General features: G+C 38.7%; 1 protein-coding gene across 1 annotated transcript in view; it reads right to left on the minus strand.

Annotated features, from left to right (window-relative positions):
• The window catches only part of FAM188B (family with sequence similarity 188, member B), a 76,785-nt gene that overhangs the window by 28,458 nt on the left and 24,222 nt on the right, over positions 1 to 24,105 (minus strand). The window contains exons 6-13 of the mRNA XM_009997327.1: positions 23,252 to 23,310; positions 22,810 to 22,919; positions 21,538 to 21,654; positions 18,479 to 18,567; positions 13,985 to 14,086; positions 12,945 to 13,008; positions 11,497 to 11,562; positions 11,185 to 11,252 (exon numbers count right to left, since the gene is read on the minus strand). Of these exons, the coding sequence (XP_009995629.1) occupies positions 11,185 to 11,252; positions 11,497 to 11,562; positions 12,945 to 13,008; positions 13,985 to 14,086; positions 18,479 to 18,567; positions 21,538 to 21,654; positions 22,810 to 22,919; positions 23,252 to 23,310 (675 nt within the window). The remainder of the gene's footprint in view (positions 1 to 11,184; positions 11,253 to 11,496; positions 11,563 to 12,944; positions 13,009 to 13,984; positions 14,087 to 18,478; positions 18,568 to 21,537; positions 21,655 to 22,809; positions 22,920 to 23,251; positions 23,311 to 24,105) is intronic.

Genomic DNA, 24,105 nt, shown 5'->3' on the forward strand with positions numbered 1-24,105 from the left:
AAAGAGTCTTTCACAAAGCACAGAACTATCTCGGGGAACTCATTGCCACAGGATGTTGCAAAGGCCAAAAGCATAAAAGGGTTCAAAAAAGTTTCAGGAAAAAAATCCTGGAGGATAGGCTGATGAAGGGCTAATCAACTCCATGGTCCGGATACAACTGCCAGTTTAGGAAGTCTCTGAATTACTGAGCATCGGAAACATGGAGAACATACCAGCAGAATAATTGCTCTGTGTTCACCCCATTTCTTAGGCAGTTCCCTTCAGCAGCCACAGCTTTTCACTAACACAGACAGGCTCATAGGCTGGATGGACCTTTCCCTTTATCCTTCATAGCCAGTCTTATGCAAAAGAGGAGCACTCAAATCCAAGTGTGTCAGATACTTTTCAGAACAACACTCTGGTTATGTTAGCCATGGGGTGAGCTACAGCCAGATCCCATGCTGGGCTAAAGCAGAGTGAGGGGGAAGAAAGCAAGATGATGGTCATCATCATTCAGCCATCCCAAGTACTGTCTTCCACAGAAAACAGTGTGACTTAGTTGCTTTCTTGGCTTTCAGTGATAGCTTAGAAACCTGAAATATGGTCACCTTTTGACTAGGCTTATTGAATCACAGGCTAAGTTTACTGATACACTTCGATTTTGTACTAATATTGGTCTTTAAATTAAATAACTCTTCTCAGTCCTTGTTTACTTACAACTGCTACCTTACCGTATTTTAGAAAATAGTTATTTCACCACTCAAAATGAATTTTTTAGGCTAGAAAAGATAAAAGCTTTTGTTCTTTTGTAAGACAGATTTCGTATTCTTCTGGTCTTCCTTTTCTCTACACTTCTCCCAGTTTTAATCTGTGAACCCAATGTAACATGGTACTTCAACAAGGACACATCAGTGCCTTACAGAATTTATTAATATTTCTTCACCTCCTAAAATTATTTATGCTGATACACCCTACGAGTAGGTTGATTGCAACTTTATAATGCTGGCTCAAAGTCACTGTGTGCTCTACTGCTCTTCTCAGTTCTTCATCCTGCCACTTACAGTTTCTGAACACCCACAGCACAGTCATGCAGTAGCCTGTTTGTGTGACCTTGTAGTTTCTGTAGTTAATTTTTTTTTATTACCCTCATAATCAAGCTGAGCCAACTCTTTTTGTTCCCTGCAGTGACAGTGCCTTTCAAGTTTTAAGTCATCAGTACATTTCATTAGCCCAGCAGCCTCTTTTTCCAACATCACAGTAGGGAATAAAAATGAAGTTCAATCCCAGAGTGACTATTGAGGACCTTCTTCATCCCTTTATCACCTCAACAATACTTAGAAGATCTTTCATTTTCACATTATCAAGTGACTTCTCACTTGGCATGATACCAAATACAAAACCCTCTTCTTACTGCTCCATAAACTAATTATATTCTATTTTATTCTATTTCCAGTTTAACTACCAATTCTCCATTAGGTACTATAATTGCATGCTTTACTGAAATTCAGATAGAATTAATCTATTTCATTTCCCATCTTAAAAAAAAAAACAGCCCTTTTGTCAAAGTAGAGAACATTAGTTCAGTCTTGTAAAACTTACCTCCTCTAAAAGCAGAGTGCATTCCCTGCTACTTTTCATTTATCCCTATAGTCAGTTATTCTCTTTTCAGAATTTTGCCTTCAGAATTTTTCAACCTGCTGAGATAAAGGCTAAATTGCTTGGTCTGCTTTTCCATCTCTCTTAAATGTAAGCATGGTTTGCTATTCCACGGTTAGATGGTGACCTCTATTATGAAAAGGCAGTAGGTATCATTGTCATTGTGGGTATAGATGGTAGTTATTTCAGTATTAGGACACTGAGAGCATCCACTTCTCCAGGCTTACTGCACCAGAGCTGCAAGACAGCTCATGTTTTAATGGGACAAGTGGTAAAACATGACAAAGCATTTCAACTTTTAGGATCAAATCCATTCATGAAGTCTGACACAGCAAGAGAGCTCAGAAGGACTTCCATAAGTTTAGGTTTGTGATATAGGCAAAAAGATACCTGGTTTATTTTTTACTCCATGTTGTGTAACTATCACTTTTCCAGATTTAGTTCTACCTCACACAAAATGTATTCAACTTCTATGCATGTATTCTTGTTAGCCATCCTGCCTTTGCACCATCTTGTTCTCCTTACTGAAATGTAAGGCAATATATTCACTTAGATTTGGAGCATTCTTTACATTATTCCTAATATCAGCCACATCCACTCAACATAGAGACTTCACATATTTTCCTGATACCTTTTTACTGATATGATAAGGAAATTGCTTGTGGTTTAATTTCCATGATATAAGATCTGGGTCTGACCTCATCTTAATCCCTTTATTTCTGTATTTTCCAACACCTAGACTCAGACTATTAGTGCTAGAGCTATTTGTTGCTCACCACACTTTTTTCATTCCTTTGCACTCTTTCTTTAGAGATCAGAAAACTCTCTAATAAGCTTCCTTCTCTTCAGGCATGTTCCTCAGCCTTCTGATTTATCCTGATCTGCTCTAGAAGGAAACAGAGGTGTCAGGGAACAATCTGGATTTTCTCCCCTGTTGCTATAATAAAACTTTCTGTTGTGACATGCAAATCTGCTATCACTTCTGTCCACTTCTCTGTTGTGTGGACCCATGCTGGTCACAGGCTTGCTTAGTTTTCTTAATAAGGAGAAAGGAGTGACATGTCTCTCTCCATTATTCATGCAAGTTCCAGGGGTTTTTCCCCCTTATTTTTTTTTGCATTATTTCTCAATATATAAGTCTCTTAACTAGCAAGATGTCAAACAGAATCAGTAAAACAACCTCTCTGTCTTCTTGATTCTTCTCTTTTTTTTGCTGAATTTGTTTTCATTTTTTCAGTTTCCTTTATCACTAACTTTTGTTCCTTGTTCTTTAGTGCAGCAAACTTCTTCGAACCTAATTGAACTCTTCTTCCTTGCCTTTGTGGTCATGTTTCCACCTGGGTCACATTCCTTATCTATCAGGCTACACAGTTTTACTATCTTCCAATCTTATTTTACAGATGCCTACATACTTGTGTTGGGTCACACCCTATTCTCCTGTATCTGCCTTTGAATTCCCATCTTACCATCATCTGTAGCTTTATTCTTGTCTTCCTGGGTCTCCTCTTTCTAAAGTGTTATAAGGAGATATCTCACACATCAGTATATTCAGCTGCATATCTTGTTTTGAAAGAATACAAATCTCATAGCTTAAATCTCACTCTCACAACCTCCTTTGAATATTGCTAAGGCTGTCTCACTTACTAACCCTGTCTCCTTTATTGCCTCTTAACAGCTGAAGTTACAATCTCTGCTTCATTAAGGTTTTACATTAATTAAAACAACTCTTGCCTAGTGAACACTCAAGCTAGAAGGGCCTCTGTCTAATTCATACCACAGAGCCTCAAAGAGAAGGAAGATCCTGAAGATTCTGAACTACAAGCAGCCTATCAAGCAGGAGGCACAGAAGTTCACTTATCCAAACAAACAAGGACTCAATTCTTCCCTAGCAAGGACTAAATCCCACACAAACTCTTCTATTTGGTCTCCTCCCAGTGTTCTCAATAAATCTAATCTCATGCTTCCTCCATGTTGTAAAACCACCAATGGATCTTGGGAGAGGCCTGAGATCCTCAGATATAGATTTTTCAGTTGGGTGAAACAAGCTGCTTGTTTTTTAGCCCTGTAACGTAACTGACAGCTGTTTCCCCTCATAAAACACATGATGACATGTATTTATATTGCAGTAAACATGGAGTGAAAACTGCTCACACACGTCATTTCCCCTGGCTCTTGGTCTCCCAGGCATCCTCCAGTTGGGGGGCTGGGGGGAACTACTTGTGAAAAAGTTTTCCCAGAAAACTGGCTCATAGCAAAATATATTTCCATCCAGAACTGAGGGTGCCCCACGTGACTGGATCTCTTCTGTGACAGCATCATTGCTTTTACCCTTGGAGAAGCCATGTGGTCATTTCACAGAAAGCCTCTCCTCACCAGCCAAACAGCATGAGGAAAGTAGGTGCATTTTAGGGGAACTCTAAATTAGAGATTGGCTCTGAGACAGGAAAAGGTGTCAGCTAAGGAAAGTGGATTGAGGGTGGAGGACCCATTGTTCTACCTGCAGTCCATGCACCAACACAGCATCACTTTCTTTTTCAAAGTCCTACATGACTGGAAGAGTTTAAGAGTCAAGTGGCATGTCAGAATCAGAGCTATTGCACAGGAAATGATACAGAAAAGTACACAGAAAGGATATAGAAAAGTATACAGAACAAAATGGTTCGATACAGATCACTACAATGATGATTATTTTCTGTTATGCATCTCAATAACTTGTCTTAGGAGTAAAGTGAGTCTTTCCAGAGCTTGTCTTTCAGTATGTTTAAATTGTGTTAATATCTTGGAATTTTAATATGGTTATTTGATATTATTTAAGATTATTTATCATAATGAAGTGTATGGTTAATTTAGAGTCCTTACTCCGGCCTTGCAGCAGTATAAAATCATCCAGATGAAAATGAACCAGGAAATGATGTCTGAAAGGCAGGTAACACTGGGGCTACAGTAGTCACTTTACAGCTTCTTCTCTCATTTGTGACACCTCATTCTGGCCACAGTTAAACGTGTTTACATCCTTACAGCACACACCCAACAAATTATTCATATCTGGAAGCTCTTTGATACATCAGTTCCCACAGGCTTCTGCTTCCCATTTTTCACATGTCCCTCCTGTTCTATGAAAACTCTGTTGTCAGGGCTGGAAGGGACCTCTAGAGATCATCTAGTCCAACCCCCTTGTTAAAGCAGGATCCCCTGGAGCACATTACTCAGGGCTGCATCCAGGTGGGTCTTGATAATTACAGAATTATTACAGAACATGATTACAGCACATAATTACAGAAGTAAAATCAAGTTGACAAACTTATTTATTTGAGTATATCATGCAGCATAACAATGATGACAACAATGCACATAGTTTGTCCAACATTCCTGGAGCACTTAAAAATCAGATTCCTGAGATGAGCAAGTTATTTGTTCAGGAAGGTTTTCTAGTTGTGTAAAGGCTGAAATAGCCAAAGAGGGATTGTAGCCACTAGTTCAATCTTTCCTCTCACATGAATTTCAAATAAGTAAAAATTTATCTCTCCTATAACATGTCAAGTGAAGTTCAGCTTCATTTTTTACAGGAAGGCTAATTTTTGAGATGGAACTGGTATACTGGACAGCTATCAACTTGATTTAATGCTTGTCTGTGTTTATTTCAAAGATGGAACAGAATGAAAGATGAAGGAAATTTAACTTCCCTAGTTCAGTAAAATGCTGCCACAGGAATGAAGAATAAATGCTCATGGACATAGATATTGTTATTTTAATAACATAACTTATTTTATAACATGTTATATAACATATTTTAATTGTATCATTCCCCTCAGAAAAGAAAAAAAATATATAATTAATAGCAGATTTCAGAGAACTAGGTAGATTACTAATAACAAAGGGCAGAGTTATTTGATGTGAGAAGTCCTAGACTGATTAAGGAATAAAACTGAGTTATTCTATTGAATAAAAAGGCATTGGCTTTTGGAGAAACACAAAACAAAAAGCCAACAAAACCCAACCAACCAAAACAACCCCACAAACACCCAAACTCAAAAATAGAAACAGCACAAATCCTATTGAAACAGGGCTGCACACATTTCTGGAGCAGGAAAGACTACAGAAGGACAGTTATTAGAGTTTCTGGAATCACAAGAAGGAAAAGGTGACACATTTTTTCCTAGGTTTATAAGCTAATGAAGTATACAGCCTCCTCTGAACTTGTAAAATCATTCTCCTTTTCTTCTCCTCCCACAAAGCCATTGTTTTCCTTATTCTCACACAAACACTTCAGAGAAAAAGCCTAAAAGATGACCAGTGCTGACTACATTTGAGATCAGCCACCAGTAAATGTTAAAGTAACCCCAAGTCAACAAAAGAGATTGAAAATACTGGTGTTTTAGATTCTACTGGTCAGCAAATTTGTGAGCAACACAATGAGTCTGTATTTCAGATGAGACTCTATTTAGTTTCTCCAAGTAGCTTGAAAATGACCCTACACTGCTTTTACACAAAGGGATTTTCTCATTCACTATGTCCTTTGCTATAATAGTACCTAGGGATGTCAGGTTTATGAGATAAAGTGATTGCACTGAGAAAAATGGAGCAATGAAAAGAGATGGTGGGGTTGGTTGGTAAAAAGCTGGAATTTAAAGAAGGCTTTTCAATGAATAAATCAGAATCAGCCACCTCCCAGCACAGCAGTGGTTCTGAATGAGTAAGCACAGTGAGGAAGGTGCCAAGTGTTAGAGGTGATGAAATAGCAGTTAGCAGAGACAATTTGTGCTGCAGCTCAGCAATATGTTGTAACTTCAGTAAGACTGTGAGGTTCACCCAAGCTGCCCCTACTGGGTCAGTGTAAACCACTCCTGATCACTCCTCCATTCTCAGATGCAACAATGAAGCCCAAATAGGGGCTTGGAACCCACCTTCCTTTAAGCTCAGTCTCTCCCAGGTACATGGAAAACATCTCGTAGCTCTTAAGAGCGTGAAGATTTCAGTGCACATTTTGCACACTCAGGAAGATTAGTCCCCTGAGCTAGTACAATACACCTCTCTTTTTTAATTTTTCACTGGTTGTAAAAAAAAACAACAAACCAACAAGGTTACAATGGTTAGTGAGTAGCATTCCTTCCTGTACCAGAAGCAACAACACGTTCTCAGCAACTTCCTCAGGAATTCTCACTCCTCTTTGGCCATTTGTTATCAGTTCTACCAGTGATGATCATTAGTGCGTGGAGCATGATAAACTCATTACCAACATCTACAAAGCAGTGCAGAGCCCTGCATTTCCTGGCATGTGTTCCCATTAAATAAAAATACTGCAGGTTGTCAGTGATGTAGAAGAAGTGCCTGACAGGCCCAGCTGAAAACTGGGATTTCCGTTTACAAGGAAAAAAAATCAGCAACAATGTTCAAATGATGGAGCCAGACCAAAAAGTCAGCCCACTCCAGCATCCAGCAAGCAGCAGCAGTAGGAAACATCAAGGCAGAACACAAAAACGGGGCACATGGAGATTACATCTAGATAGGGGGGTTTAAAGGTCCTGAAGCATGGACCTTCCAGTAATTGGTCTAAATTTATTTGAAACCCCTCGTATTTTTGTTCTTCTTATCTCCCAGTACTGAAAGTTACTTATGCTGGGGGGTGGGGGGGACAGGCAGAAAAAACTAAGGTGGTTTGTTTTCAAACCAGAGCCTGAGCATTTCCATGACAGTCCCCAAGTTTTGGGACTCTCAGAAATAATTTCTAGTTCAACCTTATCTTGCATGTCTCACTTTTCAGTTTTTAACACATCCAAGTTGTTCCTATTCAATGCTGAAGAGGAAAGATTTCATCTCTTCTCTCACAGAAGCTACTTTATTTTTGTCATCCAGGGTGTTCTAGTTCTAATGTGTCTTTACTGACTTGGGGAGACAAGACTACATGCAAGATAAAGACATGAGAAAATAACAGATTTATATTAAGACAATACAATTTTATTGTGTTCTTGTTTCTTATCATCATAACTCTACACATCCAGGGAAGCTGTGGCTGCCCCATCCCTGGCAGTGTTGAAGGGCAGGTTGGATGGGGCTTGGAGCAACCTGGGCTGGTGGGAGGTGTCCCTGTCCATGGCAGGGGGTTGGAACTGGATAATCTTCAAGGTCCCTTCCAACACAAACTGCTCTGTGATTCTATGATTGTTTCTTTTTTGTCATCATAGAAAATTAAACTTCAGATACATTCAGATAATTAAATTCCTAGAAGTGGTGCCAGAATTTATCTCCTTTTTTACAATTGCCTATTCAGAGCCCATCACTAGGCAAGTATAGTTGAGGTGGTGTTTTTTTCATCACATAAAATGCTTTGCATTAACATTGAATTTCATCTCCCCTTTTCTCAACCAATGACTATAAGACAAAATTCTTCTCACCACTTCACATTTACATTGTAAAGCCTCTATATGAGGAGCTGATTTACTTTATCCAGGGGAGATAAGTAAACATTTCAGGAGGTGCTTTATCTCATGCTAAGGTAGACAGTCAAAATAAATCAAATGAATCCCCTCAAAATAGCAAGCATCCAAGAAACACAAGTCTTAGCTAGTAGCTCTCCCTCCAAAATCAAAGAAAAAAGATTGGTGCTGCCCACGGCAATTCTCACCTCTCTTGACCCCTATTTTCAGATGGATACTCTCTCTGAGAAGCTTCTCTCTTGTCATGATGACAGAGGGAGCTGGGAGGACTGAGACTTGGTGTAATTTTTAGAAGGCTACACTTAAATGAGATTACTCCATTGTTGGCACTGTGAGATCCCTCTGAACTGCTTGAACTTAGTCACAGGTTTAAAGAGGTGCTAACAGGTCATGATCATCCTGAAGCACACCCACTACTGCAGCTGGCATTCCCTAGTTATGTGGCATGGTCACAGCTGCATCTTCTCATCCATCTGTACAGACATGGGAGGAATCTCCCTGCAGATGTGACTGCTCTGAGGAGGTCTAAGCTTGGTGGTCTCATTATCCTACACTCCTTCTAGATCAGTTCTGGATGGGTTGAACTGCACAGGTCTTGGTACAGTGGCACTTCTTCAATTCATCAACCTCATCATTTAGTCCACATTGAGTGCTCTGCCTTTTAACTTGTAATTAATGCTTTCCCACCATATTAAATAATGTATTATGATCTTCTTCCAACTATACCCTGAAGTGAAAGGTTCAATAAATAAACACTGGAATTATTCATGGACAGAAAACACTGGGAAGAATAGTTTTAATTGAAAGAAACATTTCAATATTCATTAATCAAAATGCCAGTCTTCTCTTTGTTGAACCAAATGTAAACGTTTCAGTTTGGTTTCATTGGACACAGCTCAGCATCTTACACAAGGTTGTCTTGTGACAACCATAGTTCCATCCTTAGTGTTCAACTTCCACACAAGAAATGCCAATTGTTTATACGAGATATTTACCAAGGGAGCCCAGAAACTCAACATTCTGGGCACATGGTGAAGAACAAACCCAAACAGAAGCATTTCAATATGATTTGAGAAACAAAACTATATCAACTTCTCAACTAAAATTAGATAACCTTGCAAGCTTTTTAATAGAATATGCCCAGAAAAACAAGAACGATTGAAACTTCCATAGAGTTTTCTTTTTTTCTTTAAAAAAATCCCCAAGCACTGATTTTCTGTTCAAAAACTGAAACAAAAAAAAACAAACAACAAAACCAAACAACCCAGAGAGATCTATTACTGGGTGAAAATTCCATTATCTAAACCAAATCTTATTTGTCTTCAACTATTCACCCAGAGCTATGCCAGCTATGTAAATAATTACTTAAAATGCTTGTAACACTCACTAGATGGTACATATTTCTTGATTATATAAGCAGTGAGTTATTTGTCTTGATATTGGTAATATCCTGAGAATTACTATAACACAGACATTCAAATCTATTACTGAAAAATCACAGAAATGAAATTTAGTTTGCATTTCTAAAAACATGTATGCAAAGGTCTAGAAGCACATTTCACTGTATCTGTTGACAGAGAAAAATTCTTGTTCCTTATAAACAAAAGATAGGTATCAATGCAAAGTGCTCCACAGTACCAAGCTAAAAGAGTAACAGTACTTTAAAATGATGTGGGAAAGTCATGAAACTTCCTAGAAAGATATTAAGATTGTAGAAATAATTGTGGACCAGAACTCTACAAATATTTATATACTTTAAAAGCGAACAGGCACCATAAGGAATTTTCTTGTTCACTTTAGACCCTTAGCTCCCTCCAATACAAACACAGGTGATTGATTTGATCTGTCATAAACTATCTGTTAAGAGCTGAGAGGGGATGGCAAAAAATAAGCTCCTTGCTTATGCTATTAAATAATATTTATCATTTTATAGCAAGTAAAGTAATGCAATCAATAGCAATAAGGAACATTGTTGCTCTTCATGATCCTAACAAATGCCAAATGTATTATTACTTACTCAAATACCTTTACTAATCTGGATGTCTCTGCTGTAATTGGCTGAGAAAAATGAGAATACATCACATATGCTATAAAACTATTACATCATTTTGTTAGAGTACAAAAGTGACATTAAGCCTGTAGCGTTACTGTAAGCAAAAGAATGGAAGAAATGACAACAAAACCAAAAAGCCAACCTGTAAACACCTGCAGGATCCTCAGTAGGTGAGCAAGAGAATGCACATCACAGGTTGGAACTAAGCAGCTATTTGTTTTCTAGACAATGCAGAGATGCAAGACATAAATCAAACCCATGCTGCTTTCAAGCACAGCTGCTCCCTTCCTGTCAGTTTTTATTGCAAATTGTCAGGGAACAGTTCTTTTCACTTGCACATAACTCTAGGAGATTTTTACCACAGTGGAATTTGAAAAATGAAGAAAGCTTTCATATCCTGAGCCACTCCAGGAGTCACAGTCCCACAGAAATACATCTAATCTGCATAAAAAGCACAATTAACTGCAACTGTGCTTGGGCAAGCCTTAATGTATTTTTAAAAGAGGCTGTAATGATTAACCCTCAGATAGGCTCAGCATATTTATTACACCAATAAAGTGAGAACAGATTTATCATACTTGATTTATAAGCATCTAAAACTTAGCTGCCTAATCCATTTTAGACTGGTCTTTTTCATTTTCATTGACAGAGAGATTGGGGAATCACAAGCAAGTTTTTAATCCACACCTAAGAGAGATACCTAAAGTATGGGAAATAAATAACCCTCAAAATGAGTCTTGCTTTCAACTGACAAGAAAGGGAGCACAGGCAGCTGTCTTAAATATCTTGCCTAATGTTTAGGTGGAGTAATTTAAATCAGTGTAGTGGACTGATCACTGCCACTTCAACAGCACATACATATACACCCACATGTGTGTATGTAAACAACAAAAAAAAGCACCAGGATTAGGTGATAAATCAGTGTAACTTCCTTATATTTATGTGAGTAAACAACAAGATAGAATAAAAACACCAGAAAATTAAGTGCATTATGTCTGTTTTGTTACTTTGTACAGCTTGTTTGCTTTGCAACTTATGAAACAGGGACACAAAGACACTCACAGATTGATAGATCTTGATAAGATGACAGACACAGTCAGCAGGATGCACCCACAGGGACCAGTTTCAAACTGAAAAAGAAAGGACTGTGTTTATTTTGTTTGTTGTGTACGTTTTTTTGCCCAATCCCAAAGAAATACCAAGCAAACTGAAAGCAGAAATGACTGTTCTCATTTCTGCTAAAGCTGAATATGTTGCTCTTTGTTAAAACACATTATTAAAACAATGTCCAGAAGACATCATATGAAACTGATAAACACAGAAAGACTGAGAGATGAACTGTAACAGGTTGAGTGTTTTCTCTGTAGACTGTACCTGGTGAATATTCTGCTGAAGAAATGCAATCAGATCTTCATATCTTGTGGCACTGTGTAGTATTAGCTGGGAAGATTTGTAAGAAGAAAGAAAAGAAGTAACTGAAACAATAACAACTCATTTTCATAACATGAAAGCTGAACTAAAGTAGCCAAAACTTCAGATCTGACTGGAAAGATTTGAACTAAAAGCATGCAATAAAGATGTAATGAAATCTACCTCCTACTATTCTTATTTGGTATAATATTGCACCTCAGCACTTTGTATATTCTGAATTTTTAAATATTGGTTCTTGTTGTTTTCAAGTTCATTGAATAGTTTGACTTCATTGTAAGCATTGTTTATGCAATGAAAAACCATTCCTAGATCCTATAGCAGGCATCTATCAGAGCACTTTTTATCATCCTCAGAAAACATTCCCATGATTTCTCATATTTAATATGAAATTCAGGAGCATTCACAGATCCAAGCCCTTACTTGAACATTCTTTGGCTAATTTTCCATCTTCAGGTTTTGAGAGAAATTATGGTCTTATGAATTCTGTGAGAGGAAAGATCAAGTAGCCTGAATTAAATTCCTTTCCATGGCACTTTCACTGTGGCTATATCCACATGACTTTTGATAAGCAGTAATTAAAAGGCAGCATAATGGTCCTGGCTTCACTCAGAAATAGCCAGCAGCTCAGAATTATGTTAACATATTAATTAAATAATCTATCTTTTCTCCTGGAAGAGCATTCACAGCCAAGGGTTTTCTGCTGCATTCACTCTATTCTTGCAGTGTTTATACAGTATACAGTTATATTTTCATTTCCAATTGTTCCAAAACTGTCTGATTCTGAAAGTTGTTGACACATTCATCCCTCCATTAGGAAGCCAATAATTTTCCCTTAAACCCCTGAAGCCTGGTTTATGGTTTTTGAGAGCTTCAGATGGAAATCAAGGCATCACTGGAAAATATTTTGCCATTTGGAGTTTCTGGAGGGGAAAAAAAAATATAACAAAGAATTCTGTGATACTGCCTTTGGATGCTTCCAGCCATGCTGGTCACCTTGAGAGGATCCACCTTCACATTTACTGCATATCAATAAAAGCAGGCACAGCTTGAAAGGCAGCAGAACCAAAAGGACTTCAGAAAGCTCAGTTGCCCACAGGCACTGGGACAACTCAGAGCCAGCCAGACTACATGATTGTGTTATTTCCTATTGGGTATGTCAACTAATTTGACATACAAGATTTTAAAACACTAATAGAGCAATGGAAATCAGATTCCTTGTAGCAAAAGACTTTCAAGACTCATCTGGACAAGTTCCTGTGAGATCTGCCCTGGGTGTTCCTGCTGTAGCAGGAGGGTTGGACTCGATGATCCTCAGAGGTCCCTTCCAACACCTGTGATTCTATCATTCTAAAATAAGAAGAGTTAGACACAGGATATATGGAGAGTCTTACAGTTTCTAAGATTCCATCTGCCTTGTATTTTCCTATGGGAGTGAACTGCTGTCTTCCTGAGGGCCTGAAGAAGACAATCAGACAACACCAAACCTCACGTTAAAAGCAACAAAATGGCATGAAAGAGAAATCAACATGGTATAAAAACTGAATGATGAGCCACAGATTTTGTATTATTACTTTTAACCCCCTTTTTTTAAAAAAAGGACTGATTGCAAAATAAGTTCATGTTACATATTTAACAAATTTTTATCAATGAAGCATATACTCTACCTGTGTTATGCTCTCAGTCTATTTAATATGAACTTCCAGTTTCTTTAGGCAGAAAGAGGGTAAATTGTTTATGACAGTTTTTATTGGAAAAGAATATTAGAGCAACAACATTAAAACAATCAGAAGAGCATATCTACAAGATCATCACAAAGGAAGCATTTTATAGATGTAAAGTATGCAAAATACCCCTTGAAATGGCTCTGAATTTGCTGCTTCTGTTTCAGGTTTGAAGGACACTTGTGCCCCAAAAAAGTTTCTTTGTTGTTTTTCAACTATATTAGTTGATCTAATAAAATAAATTACCTATTCTCACAAAGCCTATCTCATCTCAAAGTATCATAGGGGATCCAGTACAGCCCAAGCTAGTGATCTAGAAGTTGGATGCCTGGTGTGCAAGCAGCCTAATTGCACAGCATAAATTAACTATCTAGCAGGCAGCTACAGCAAAAGGAAATCAGTCCCAGGAATAACAGAATATCCTGCAACACAAAATTGTTGGAGCAAAAAGATATACCTGGAGAAATAATTCTTGGGAAAACTTTTGGAGGACTCCTAGGCTCAGTGAAATCCACAGGAACTTTCACAGCAATTTCATAGGGTTTGACTATTCTGTCCCAGCACTGGGACAGCAGAAATGCCATTTTGCATTTCTCCCTAAGCTGTTTTCGACTGCACAAAGACATCTTTCATTTTGCAAACTACGCCCATAAATAACAGACACAAGTACAGGAGAATGGACAACAACTGAAGCTGCTTCTCCTACTTACAGAGCCACAATTGCTTTTTCATTGCCTCCTGCACGCCACAGGATGTCTGCAAGAGCCATGGTCAGGCATTTGGTCCTGTGAACTTCTGAAGGCTGAAGGCAACTGCAGGCCAGGAAATGCAAGAAACAGACAAGTGGCAAAATGATTTATTGGGAAGTTGAATCATTTGAGGGACAACTGCCCTAATTACAGCATACATAGATTCATGGAAGGTTTGCAGCTAAAAGAACAGAACAAAAGCTTTATTTTTAGTTGCCTCAAAATTATCATGTAAGTATCTCAGTTCCTTCTGTAGTCAAGAAGAGACAGCTTGGATGGCCAATTCAGAAAAAAATCCTGTGAGCTGAACAAGGAGCCAGTATTGTTACTGAGAAGACACAACAGGTATCCATGTATAGTTTAATTGAACCTTTCTCTAAGGATTAAACACCTGAATGAAATTCCATGAGCACTGACTGTGCATGCAGTATGGGGACTTCTCAGCAATGGGCTGAAAAGGTGATAGGAGAATGTGGTGCTGCTGTTCAGCACCTAAATAGCTCTGAAGAGGGAGATGCAATTGAAGTCACCACTGGCATATGGGCTTTCTGGAACCATTCTTTGAGGTGAACCACCTTAAAAATCATTTAGGCATTTAAGAAGGTACCTTGGATCTTCCTGAAGATAACCAGATCCAGTGACCAGAGCTGTATCTAGAACAGCTTCCTCTTTAGATTGCTAGTAAAACTAAGCACAGTGGGTAGGTCTCTTCCAAAGTCAGAAGTAAAATAGAAATGTGAAGGTAATTCCCCCAGGTGACCTTGGGGGATCTGGATGAACTGAAGCTTCTGCTAACAATGGTCAGACTGCTGTCATGGGTACCTAAGCCAAGCAGCTGCAAGCTTGCTAGCCCATGTCTGCATCTTCTGTGACCATACCCCTGTCACTGAGGTGAATCTAAGAGATGAAATGCACAGTCTCTGCTTCTAGGAGATCAATACTTAAGGTGATGTCTGATTTATAAGGAACTGTTAAAACAAAACTATTATTATCATCATTAAGAGCCACGGACCAAAATCAAGGCAAGATAAATTAAGGTATAAACAAGAACAGGAACTGATTATACACTGATCTATGATTATACCCTGAAAACTAATATTCTGAAAGAAATAGTGGATGTTCTTTCAGAATACATACTTATAATTGGTTGGGAAAAAAACAACAGGCAAATGTACTTCAGGGAACAATACTGCACTGGCAAATAATGGACAAGAGAAGCCAATCCATCCTTAAATCTGCAATACAATTGTTTTAATATTCTGTAACATGATTGTTTTATGTATGAAATATGATTTTTAGTTTATGAAGGTCTTTATTTTTCTTTCTTAACTCTTGTCAACAAATCCAGAGCCTAAATGTTCTTACCTACTACTAAACTTTATCTAACGTAGCACCTGCAATAAACACTAAGTTTTATTTTTTTAATAAGGTATGTTCCAATGTGGTGACCTAAAACATTATGGAAAAGGACTCAATATGGGTCTGTGGAGCCCCAGGGTTTCTGGAAATATTTTCACTTACACAATGTTGTGTAAAACTACAGAATGATTACAGCAGTCTGCTGATCCCAAACATGCAAGCAACACTGTCAACACAGTTCCTATCAATTCTGTTTCATGGAGTCTTCTAATACCTCCTGTTATTCTAACTTCCAAGATGTGACTGGAGAAATAAAGGACCTGAAGGTCAAAAGTCACATCATGGAAAAACCAGCAGATTTAAGAATAAAACCCAACATCCATGATCCTGAAGAAGTGGACAACAGATCCATGCCCCTGAGAAGCACAGAACTGGGATTTTCTCTAGTGGCTTCAAGAATGGCAGTCTTTGAAATTCAGATAATGTCAGACTGATAATATCTCCCATCTACCAGCATGGGACATGATGTGAAAACCTGTTCCCAGCATTTGAGTAAAAGATCTAATAATCCCAAAGACTAAACAAGAAACACCAAACATCAAAAAACTAAACAGACTTTCAAGTTCAACGTCTGCCCTGAATATAATGTTCATTTAGAGAACGTTTCCCTCTCTGAAGGATGTGAGATATGGGAAATAATTGGTGAGAGTTTTCAAGTAAAAAAATATAATCATAACTTTCTCTTATCTCTGCCTGTGTTCTAACACAAACACTCAGAAATTTATTGGAGGCACAGCAGCTAATGTATGTGTCTGAGAGAGGTAGCAGAGTAAGTAGGAGACATGATAATTTTTTCTTGAACGTTTAAGAAGCCCAAAGTCAAACACTCACTATGAAGTGGCTAAGAATTTGAAAATCCAGGTTAGAATTAGAAAGGAATATTAATCCTCTCATTTCCCTTTCTTTCTGCCTAGGAGTTTCTGCCCATGGGAAACACATCATAAGAAAAATATGTTTATCTCATGGATAAAACTATTCATTTTTAGGAGCCTGGAGGCTTTTAGCATTTCAGTGCATGAAGACTAAGAGCTCACATGCTAACCTGGAATTCCTTGGGAGACTTGCTGCATATTTCAGCAGCATTTTTTATATGTAAAATATGTAAAAACAAACCCTTTTAAAACCATGTGGATAACAGGAGGAGAAAAATAGGAGAGGCAAATATTGCCAAGTAAACAGGATAGGTTGTAGCTGGCATGAATTGGGACACTTATAGTTTAAACAATCTGGCCTCAATCCACTTATTTCAGTGCCATATAATTTGATGACATTTACAATCACTGAACTATGTTGAAAGATGAAAAGGTTAATGTCTCTATTTTTACTAAGGATGACCTGAGACTCAAAGGGACCAGGGAGCAGATGATCAAAGGCTGTCCTCCAAGCTGAAACAAATTCTTGGTTTTCACAACCAGAAATAATCCTTTGGTGACTTCGGTGGAGATTCCTGGGCATAAAAATCTAAATATGTACTGATTGGCTTGGATAGAAGTTTCAGAGTTTTCTCTTTTATGTGGACAAAAGCCTCATTCTGCTTTGCAAAGTCTACCCTCATAATAAACTGAATTAGAGTAATAACGTTTTGCTGGCTAATCCTTCCCTTTTTAAAAAGTGTGCTCAGAAGACAAAAAACTCTCATTGTAAAATTGATATACACTCTGCACATGTATTATAGCACTGACTCTGTCCTTTTATCAGCCCATGCCTTTAAGTGACTTTAATTTGGCCCTTTTCTTGGGGTCTGCAAGCCAGCAGTGCCAGTAATCACCAGCAACATCAGTGGTAGTAGTAACCATACAACTTCCAGTATTGTATTCAGACTCTAAGCCTAGTTTTAAACACTTATAATGGCTTAGTAGATGTTTCATATGAGGATATTAGTACTCGCAAACCTGGGGACCACTGTGGACCCCCTAGGGCCTGGAAATCCTTTGATTAAACTGTCACCTCTTATCCTGGGTGCTGAAGACAAATAGTGATGCTCTACAGGTAATTGTTTCTTTCCATTATTGATTAAAACAGCCCAAATTAAGTTCCAGTCAGAAAAAATCAAGGAAAATCAACAGAGACATTGTCACTTTCCTAAACAGTTCCAAGCAGAAAATATATTTAAGAATATATATTTAAGGCCAAATTTTTACACTAGTAATATTTTTACATTGTAAGCTACTGAAATTCAAGAAAACTCTTGGTATGAAAGCTTTTTTTTTCTGACTAAATGTGGGTCAGTGTATCACTTACAAATAACACAAGGGGGTGGCAGCATAAACCAGTAAAATACTGTTATGCTTATTCAACAAACTGTACCTGTACTGGAAAGCTTTGTGAATTTTTTCTTTTATTAGTTCCTTATTGAAAACAAAAGGTGAATACAAGAAATCTGGTAGTTCAATATTCTTTTTAGATTTAATTTTCCAGCATTTCATTGAACAAGCTCTGTTCCTCTAACAAAGTGACAAGTATGTTAATAATCAAAGCAGTCCCAGCAATTTTCCTTGACACTAGCAAAACTTAAAAATATTCCTTTAGAGTAAGTACAAACCACACACACAGAATTTAAATTTCAATTCTAATTCTACTAAGGTGTTTAACTGTGAAAGATCAAACACATTAACAAGAATAAAAAATGGAGATGTAATTAATTTTTTCCCCCACCCCAAGACACTTAGTGTCAAAAACTGCATGAATTTCATGGTCTTTCAAACCTTGACTACATTTTTATTTTAAATTATGTCTCCACAGGATCTCAAGGTTAAATGATTTTAATTGGCTTCAATTCAAGCTGCTGGATTTCTTTTTAGAGTTTCTTGGGCTAATTACAAGCAAGTAATTATACAAATAAAACACTAGCCTCTAAACTCCTACAGTTGAAAGGGAAATAAATACAAGTAAACCATATGCTACTTTATTTCTCTCTCAGAAACAAAGAGAAGTTCAATAAGTTCAAACTCAAAAGGCTCCCGAGTGGCTGCAGCAAAGGAAAATAATAAATGACTTCTGTATGGAAAAGATTTCTGATGTCAGTTGGTGACTTACCAAGTGTCTTTATTCCTGTTACTGTCTGCAAAGATAAGCTGCTGTAGGACACAAGCTTGAACTGCAGCCAGAACTCCACATGGGCCACCCTGAGGGCAATAATGGGACACTCCATGAGCAAAACCACTGGCACTCTTTGATGCTGGTGAAAACTTTTGCAAGCCATGTGCTTCTATTCAGGCTCAAGCCATTCTTACACCTCTCTCTTCCCACCCATGACTTTGTAGTGCTCTCTGTTGCTGTTTTTTTTCTTTGCAAGCCAGTGAAATGGGTGTTCTTAACTGGTATGGTGTTTCTCACCTGCTTTTCCTGAAAGTGCCTGGATGTGGGTAATGCCAAAGGAAAGCTGTTGGGTTTTTTATCTGTTCAGTCATCATGAAAACAAATGAAAGATCTCAAGGGTCATTACTGGGACTGGTGCTGTTTGACGTCTTTGTCAGGGACATGGACTGTGGAATTGAGTGCACCCACAGCAAGTTTGCCAATCACACCAAGCTGTGTGTGTGGCTGACACGCTGGAGGGAAGGGAGGCCATCCAGAGGGACCCTGACAGGCTGGAGAGGTGGGGTCATGCCAAACTCATCAAGTGCAACAAGGCCAAGTGCAAGGTCCTGCACCTGGGCTGGGGCAATCCCAAGCACAAATACAGGCTGGGGGAAGAATGGCTTGAGAAAAGCCCTGAGGAGAAGGACTTGGGTGTGTTGGTTGATGAAAAGCTCAACAGGAGCCAGCAATATGTGCTTGCAGCCCAGAAACTGTGTTCTGGGCTAAAGAAGCATGGCCAGCAGGGCCAGGGAGGGGATTCTCCCCCTCTACTCCACTCTGGTGACATCCCACCTGGAGGACCGTGTCCAGTTCTGGAGCTCCCAACATAAGAAGGAGTTGGACCTGTTGCATTCCATTCCATGAAATTACCCCAGGATCACACTGCTGACATGTGCTATGGTTGCACCCCTCATTTCCTCTGTAGATGACCAGGCTGTGATGAATTAGTTTAGGATCAGTTAAACTCCTCTCAAAAAACTGAAGGAGATCGAAAAATGCAGCCAGCACTGCTGTTACCTAAGAGCAGTGCTGCCAAAGTGACCAGTTTAATTCTCAGGTTGTCCTAAGTACAGCATCAAGCCTAAGAGAGAGAGCCCTGCAGGTCCATGCAATTTGCACAGCATGCAACTTAGAAAATAAAGGCCCTGTAACCAGAGAAGAGTTTAGATGTCAAGTCCTTCCATCTTCTCATTTATAATTCAAACACACACACACTGCCTCTCTATAATTACTTACATAACTAATGAGTGAATTGGCTGAAATGTATTAAGGAAAAAAGCAAGGTTTCTTTCAGTCCACCAGGGAAAGCTTCCCAGGCAAAAAAAAATTACAGGAACCATTGTAAATATCTTCCTATGGCACCATCTATGGACCTGAACATAGGAGAGAATAAAGCAATTGTCCAGTTGAAAAGAATTCTGGGAGTGAGGAGGAATATTATTTACGCTCTGAAATAAACACACCTAAGCAAAACACTCTGGTTTATCATTCCTGTTGTGGAATTTACAACAGGGAACTTAATGGGCAGGGAGTTGCTAGAAGTGATGACACATCCTATCTCTAGCAGCAGGGTCTGGGAACACCAACGTGACATTTACTGCAGACCAGTGAACATTACTGCCATTGTTCCTTTTGGAGTTTAAATAAACATTGAATATCTTCTCTTTTTTTTTCTTTCTTTCTTTTTTTTTTTTCTTTTTTTTTTTTCTGCTCTGCTTTATTTAAACATAAGCAGCTTTCTTCTGAGATCATCAGCGTAAATAAATATTTAACTAGACACTGTAAGTTAAAGAAACATCTTAATGTTTATCAGGTGTTGTCTCTGCCCCAAAGCCCTTCACTACAGTACAAAACACTCTACTTCTTTCAGGCCAGATAAAGATTTTCTGCATCAGTGCAGAAGCTTGATAAGTGTTTTCTAAAGAGGAGTTTGCTCCTTCCCTAGTCTGTACTGAAGTCCTCAGATTCTTGTACTTATGAGAAGAGACCTGGTGCATGGATATCCCAGAATCATACGTAGAGACACAGGACAGAGGCAAAAGCATTAAGCTGCAGCTGATGAGGATGCATTTTTATGATAGATCTGTTTGGTTTTGTAGGCAGCTACAGATCCTGTGCCCCGAGTGGGGTACCTGGACTGAGTCAACCCATGAGCCAGCTGAGAAACAAGGCAGACACACTGCACCCAGCAGACAGAGCAGAAGGACAGTCTGAAGCCCTGCAGTCTCCCTCTGCCGGAGTCAGGTGCCCAGGTGAGCTGACAAGATAGACACCAGATGGGTGAGTCTCCCACTGAATTCCCTAGACTTGACAGATCTTTGTTAGCACCAAAAATTTCTATGGATTGGTTTCCAGGCTGATCCATAACCACTCGTTGGTTTTACCAGCTCTGGTCACCACAGGGACCTGCTGGGGACTTTAGGGAGGGCCACTTAATAGATGATGCTCAGGAATTGACCCAAAACCTTGTTTTGGGAAGAGCTGGCATCTTGTGGCTGCAGTCCAGGATTACAGTAACATGGCTGCAAAAAAGGTGGTCCCACCAGCAGTCCCAGTGATACTGCAAGGGCATTTGTTCTCTTTTATTTTGGGAAAGAGCCTCACAATGTGATTCCCCCATGTCTTTAAGAGGGAAAAATCTCCTTGTGATTTGCCAGGCACTGTGGGCAATTCTTGCTGCATCCAGCTTTTTGAGAAAGATCAAGCTCCATTTAATCATTGCCCCTACATATCCTTTCTCTCTAAAATCCCACCCTTTATCTATGCCCTTTTATTCTTCCACCACCAGTAGCTTTCAGCTGAAATGGCTTCTCTTCCTCCCTAGGAGTAACTCCCCATCACACACACACACATCCACACTTTCTGTAGCTACTTTCAGATCCCCTCAAAAATCCAGTGGTAACAAGAAAAAAATAAAGAAGAGTCTTCAGAAGACCTTTTTTTACTCCTGAAACAAACAGCCTTTGTCAAGACAGTGTAAACAAAGGTCACTTCAAGGAAATCACTTACAGTACCTTTTTTTGCACAATGCCATATTTTAGCTGGGGTATGTTATTAAATGTAAAACTCTGGATTTTCCATTCTTCACTGAAGCAACAAAGGCTAGAGCCAAACAAAAGATCTTTTAATTCCTATAAGAAAAAAAAAAAAGAAAGACATTTTAAAACCAAATAAAAAACATAGGTATGTTTTCTTGTAGTAATGTGTAGAAAAGAAAGGAAGAGTGTGGAAGGGTAATGACTAACTCACTGTAACCACCCTTTTCTGTTTTATACATACTGTAAATAGCAACACTCAAATGAAAAGGAGCAATTTTTTCCTTCAACTCACAATGCTGTGTGCTGCTCAGCATAGGAAACTGTTCCTGCAGCTCGTCTGGGGCACAGTTTCCCATTGAAAGAATTACAGAATATTGTCTTTAAATTTAACAGCTACAAGAGCAACACCTATGAATACTTACACTGGGGAGAAAAGGACCCTACTGGGCATAATTACAGAATATTGTCTTTAAACAGCTACAAGAGCAACACCTATGAATAGTTACACTGGGGAGAAAAGGACCCTACTGGGCATGGAATGGAGAAAAGGCAGCTTGTTTTGGCTGTCAAAGTTGCTGTTATGAGATAAATATTACTCAACTGTTTGACTGCTGCATGTTGGATGGCATTTAAGCTCATGCCCAGTTCAGATCTTGGCCCTGAACAATTGCAAACCACTGCTCTTCAGGAACAGCTGAACTGAAGGAATGGCATTCATGCTAAAGCAAAGCTGAGCAAATAAGAACTGACAGTGCAGTGTTTGCACAGTTACTTGGACCTCTCTGATCTAGAAATAAAATTGGAAGACACCCTCATTATCTTTTCTGTGTTGTTATTTTTTCCCTCTGTCTGAATAGGAAGGAAAATACTTTAAGTTCCATCTCTGCTCAAAATAAGGAAGGCAAGCAAGGGAGAAACAGTGACAGGGAAATAATAAACTTGTTCTGAACCACTGTAAATTTAAAGCATTGGAGAATAAGCACATGAATAACTGACAAGAGGCATTAATAAAACAAGCTTCATTAATTAAAGCTATTATCTGGGTTTCAAGTGGGCTGATGCATCCTGGCATGCTCTTTTGGTATTCTTCTGAATTTTGGACAGGCATATCTGTTACTTTTCAACCTGAACAAATGTTCAATCACACACCAACATGCAATACAGAGGAATCCATTGTAGCTTTGGCTAATTTAACTGGCATAAAGTTATCAAACATCTAATTGTATTTACCATCACAGTTAGTCTTACTTTTGCAAGAGAAATATCAATTGCCTTCGATGCTACTTGATGCATGTGGAGGGTTGAAAGATCTGGGTTCTTACTAACTTCTCCAGTTAGTTCTTCATCTTCAACATCAACTGAAAGAAAAAAAAAATATATAATATGTTGCAGGAATAAAATTGCTCCCCCAAGAAGGCTCAGGGCCAGGGGGTCATCAATACGACAATTAACACTTTCTTGTCATCTGTCTTTATAAAAAAGAAAATATAGTTTTAGCCAGAAAGGGCAGATAAAAAATAGTTGAGCCAGCATTGTCTGATTACTTCCTAAGGTTTTTTTACCATTTTTTCCCAAGAAGTTAACAGCAAATGCAATTACTCTGAATCAAGAAGCAATTCACACATATTTGCTTACAGCTGCTCTGGAGAATACGAGGACAAAAGCCAAAGTGAAGCTTGATATAACTTACCTAATTCTAGGGCATCTTTCATCTGGTCTTCTTTACAGCAAGTGGATGTTTGAGACTTCCTACATTAAAATTAATTTTTAAAATAATTACTAAATGTTCATTTTTAATGAGAAAAGTTGTTCAAATAAACAAGAAGAAATACACAACATGCCCACACAAAGATATATATCTATATTTTTATAGAATCAGAGGATCACAGAATGCCAGATTGGAAAGGACCTCAAGGATCATCTGGTCCAACCTCTCTAGGCACTACTATAGCTGATATGAGATGGCTCAGCACCCTGTCAAGCTGAGACTTGAAACTGCCCAATGGGAGGGAATCTACCACTTCCCTTGGGAGACTATTCCACAGTTTGACTGTCCTCATGGTGAAAAATTTACCTCTTGTGTCCAATGGGAATCTCCCCAGGAGCAACTTGTGCCCATGTCCCCTTCTCTTTTCCACGTGACTCCTCGTAAATAGGGAATCTCCAGCTTCTTGGGAACCACCCTTTACTGGAACATGGTGATAAGGTCTCCCAGAAGCTTCTCTTCTCAAACAAACCCAGTTTTCTCAGCCTCTCCTTATCTGGTAGGTCCTCCAGTTCTCTGACCATCCTTGTGGCCCTTCCCTGGACCCTCTCCAGCCTGGCCCCATCCTTTTTGTATAGTTGCATGATGTGTGTATAGATTTGTGTATATATACATATACACACACAGAGGGTGTGTGTGTAGAGAGAGATAAGAAAAAATGCAGACAGGTAAAAAGCATATTCAGTGGCTTTCACCTTTAGCTTTTAAGATGTTCTATCCAAAGGAGCTCTTCATACTTGCATAGAGAAAAAATAAGTACAGCAAAAACTTTCCCAAGA

The sequence above is a fragment of the Chaetura pelagica genome, unplaced genomic scaffold (genome assembly GCF_000747805.2).
Source record: "Chaetura pelagica isolate M959 unplaced genomic scaffold, ChaPel_1.0 scaffold184, whole genome shotgun sequence".
Classification (NCBI taxonomy): Eukaryota; Metazoa; Chordata; class Aves; order Apodiformes; family Apodidae; genus Chaetura; species Chaetura pelagica.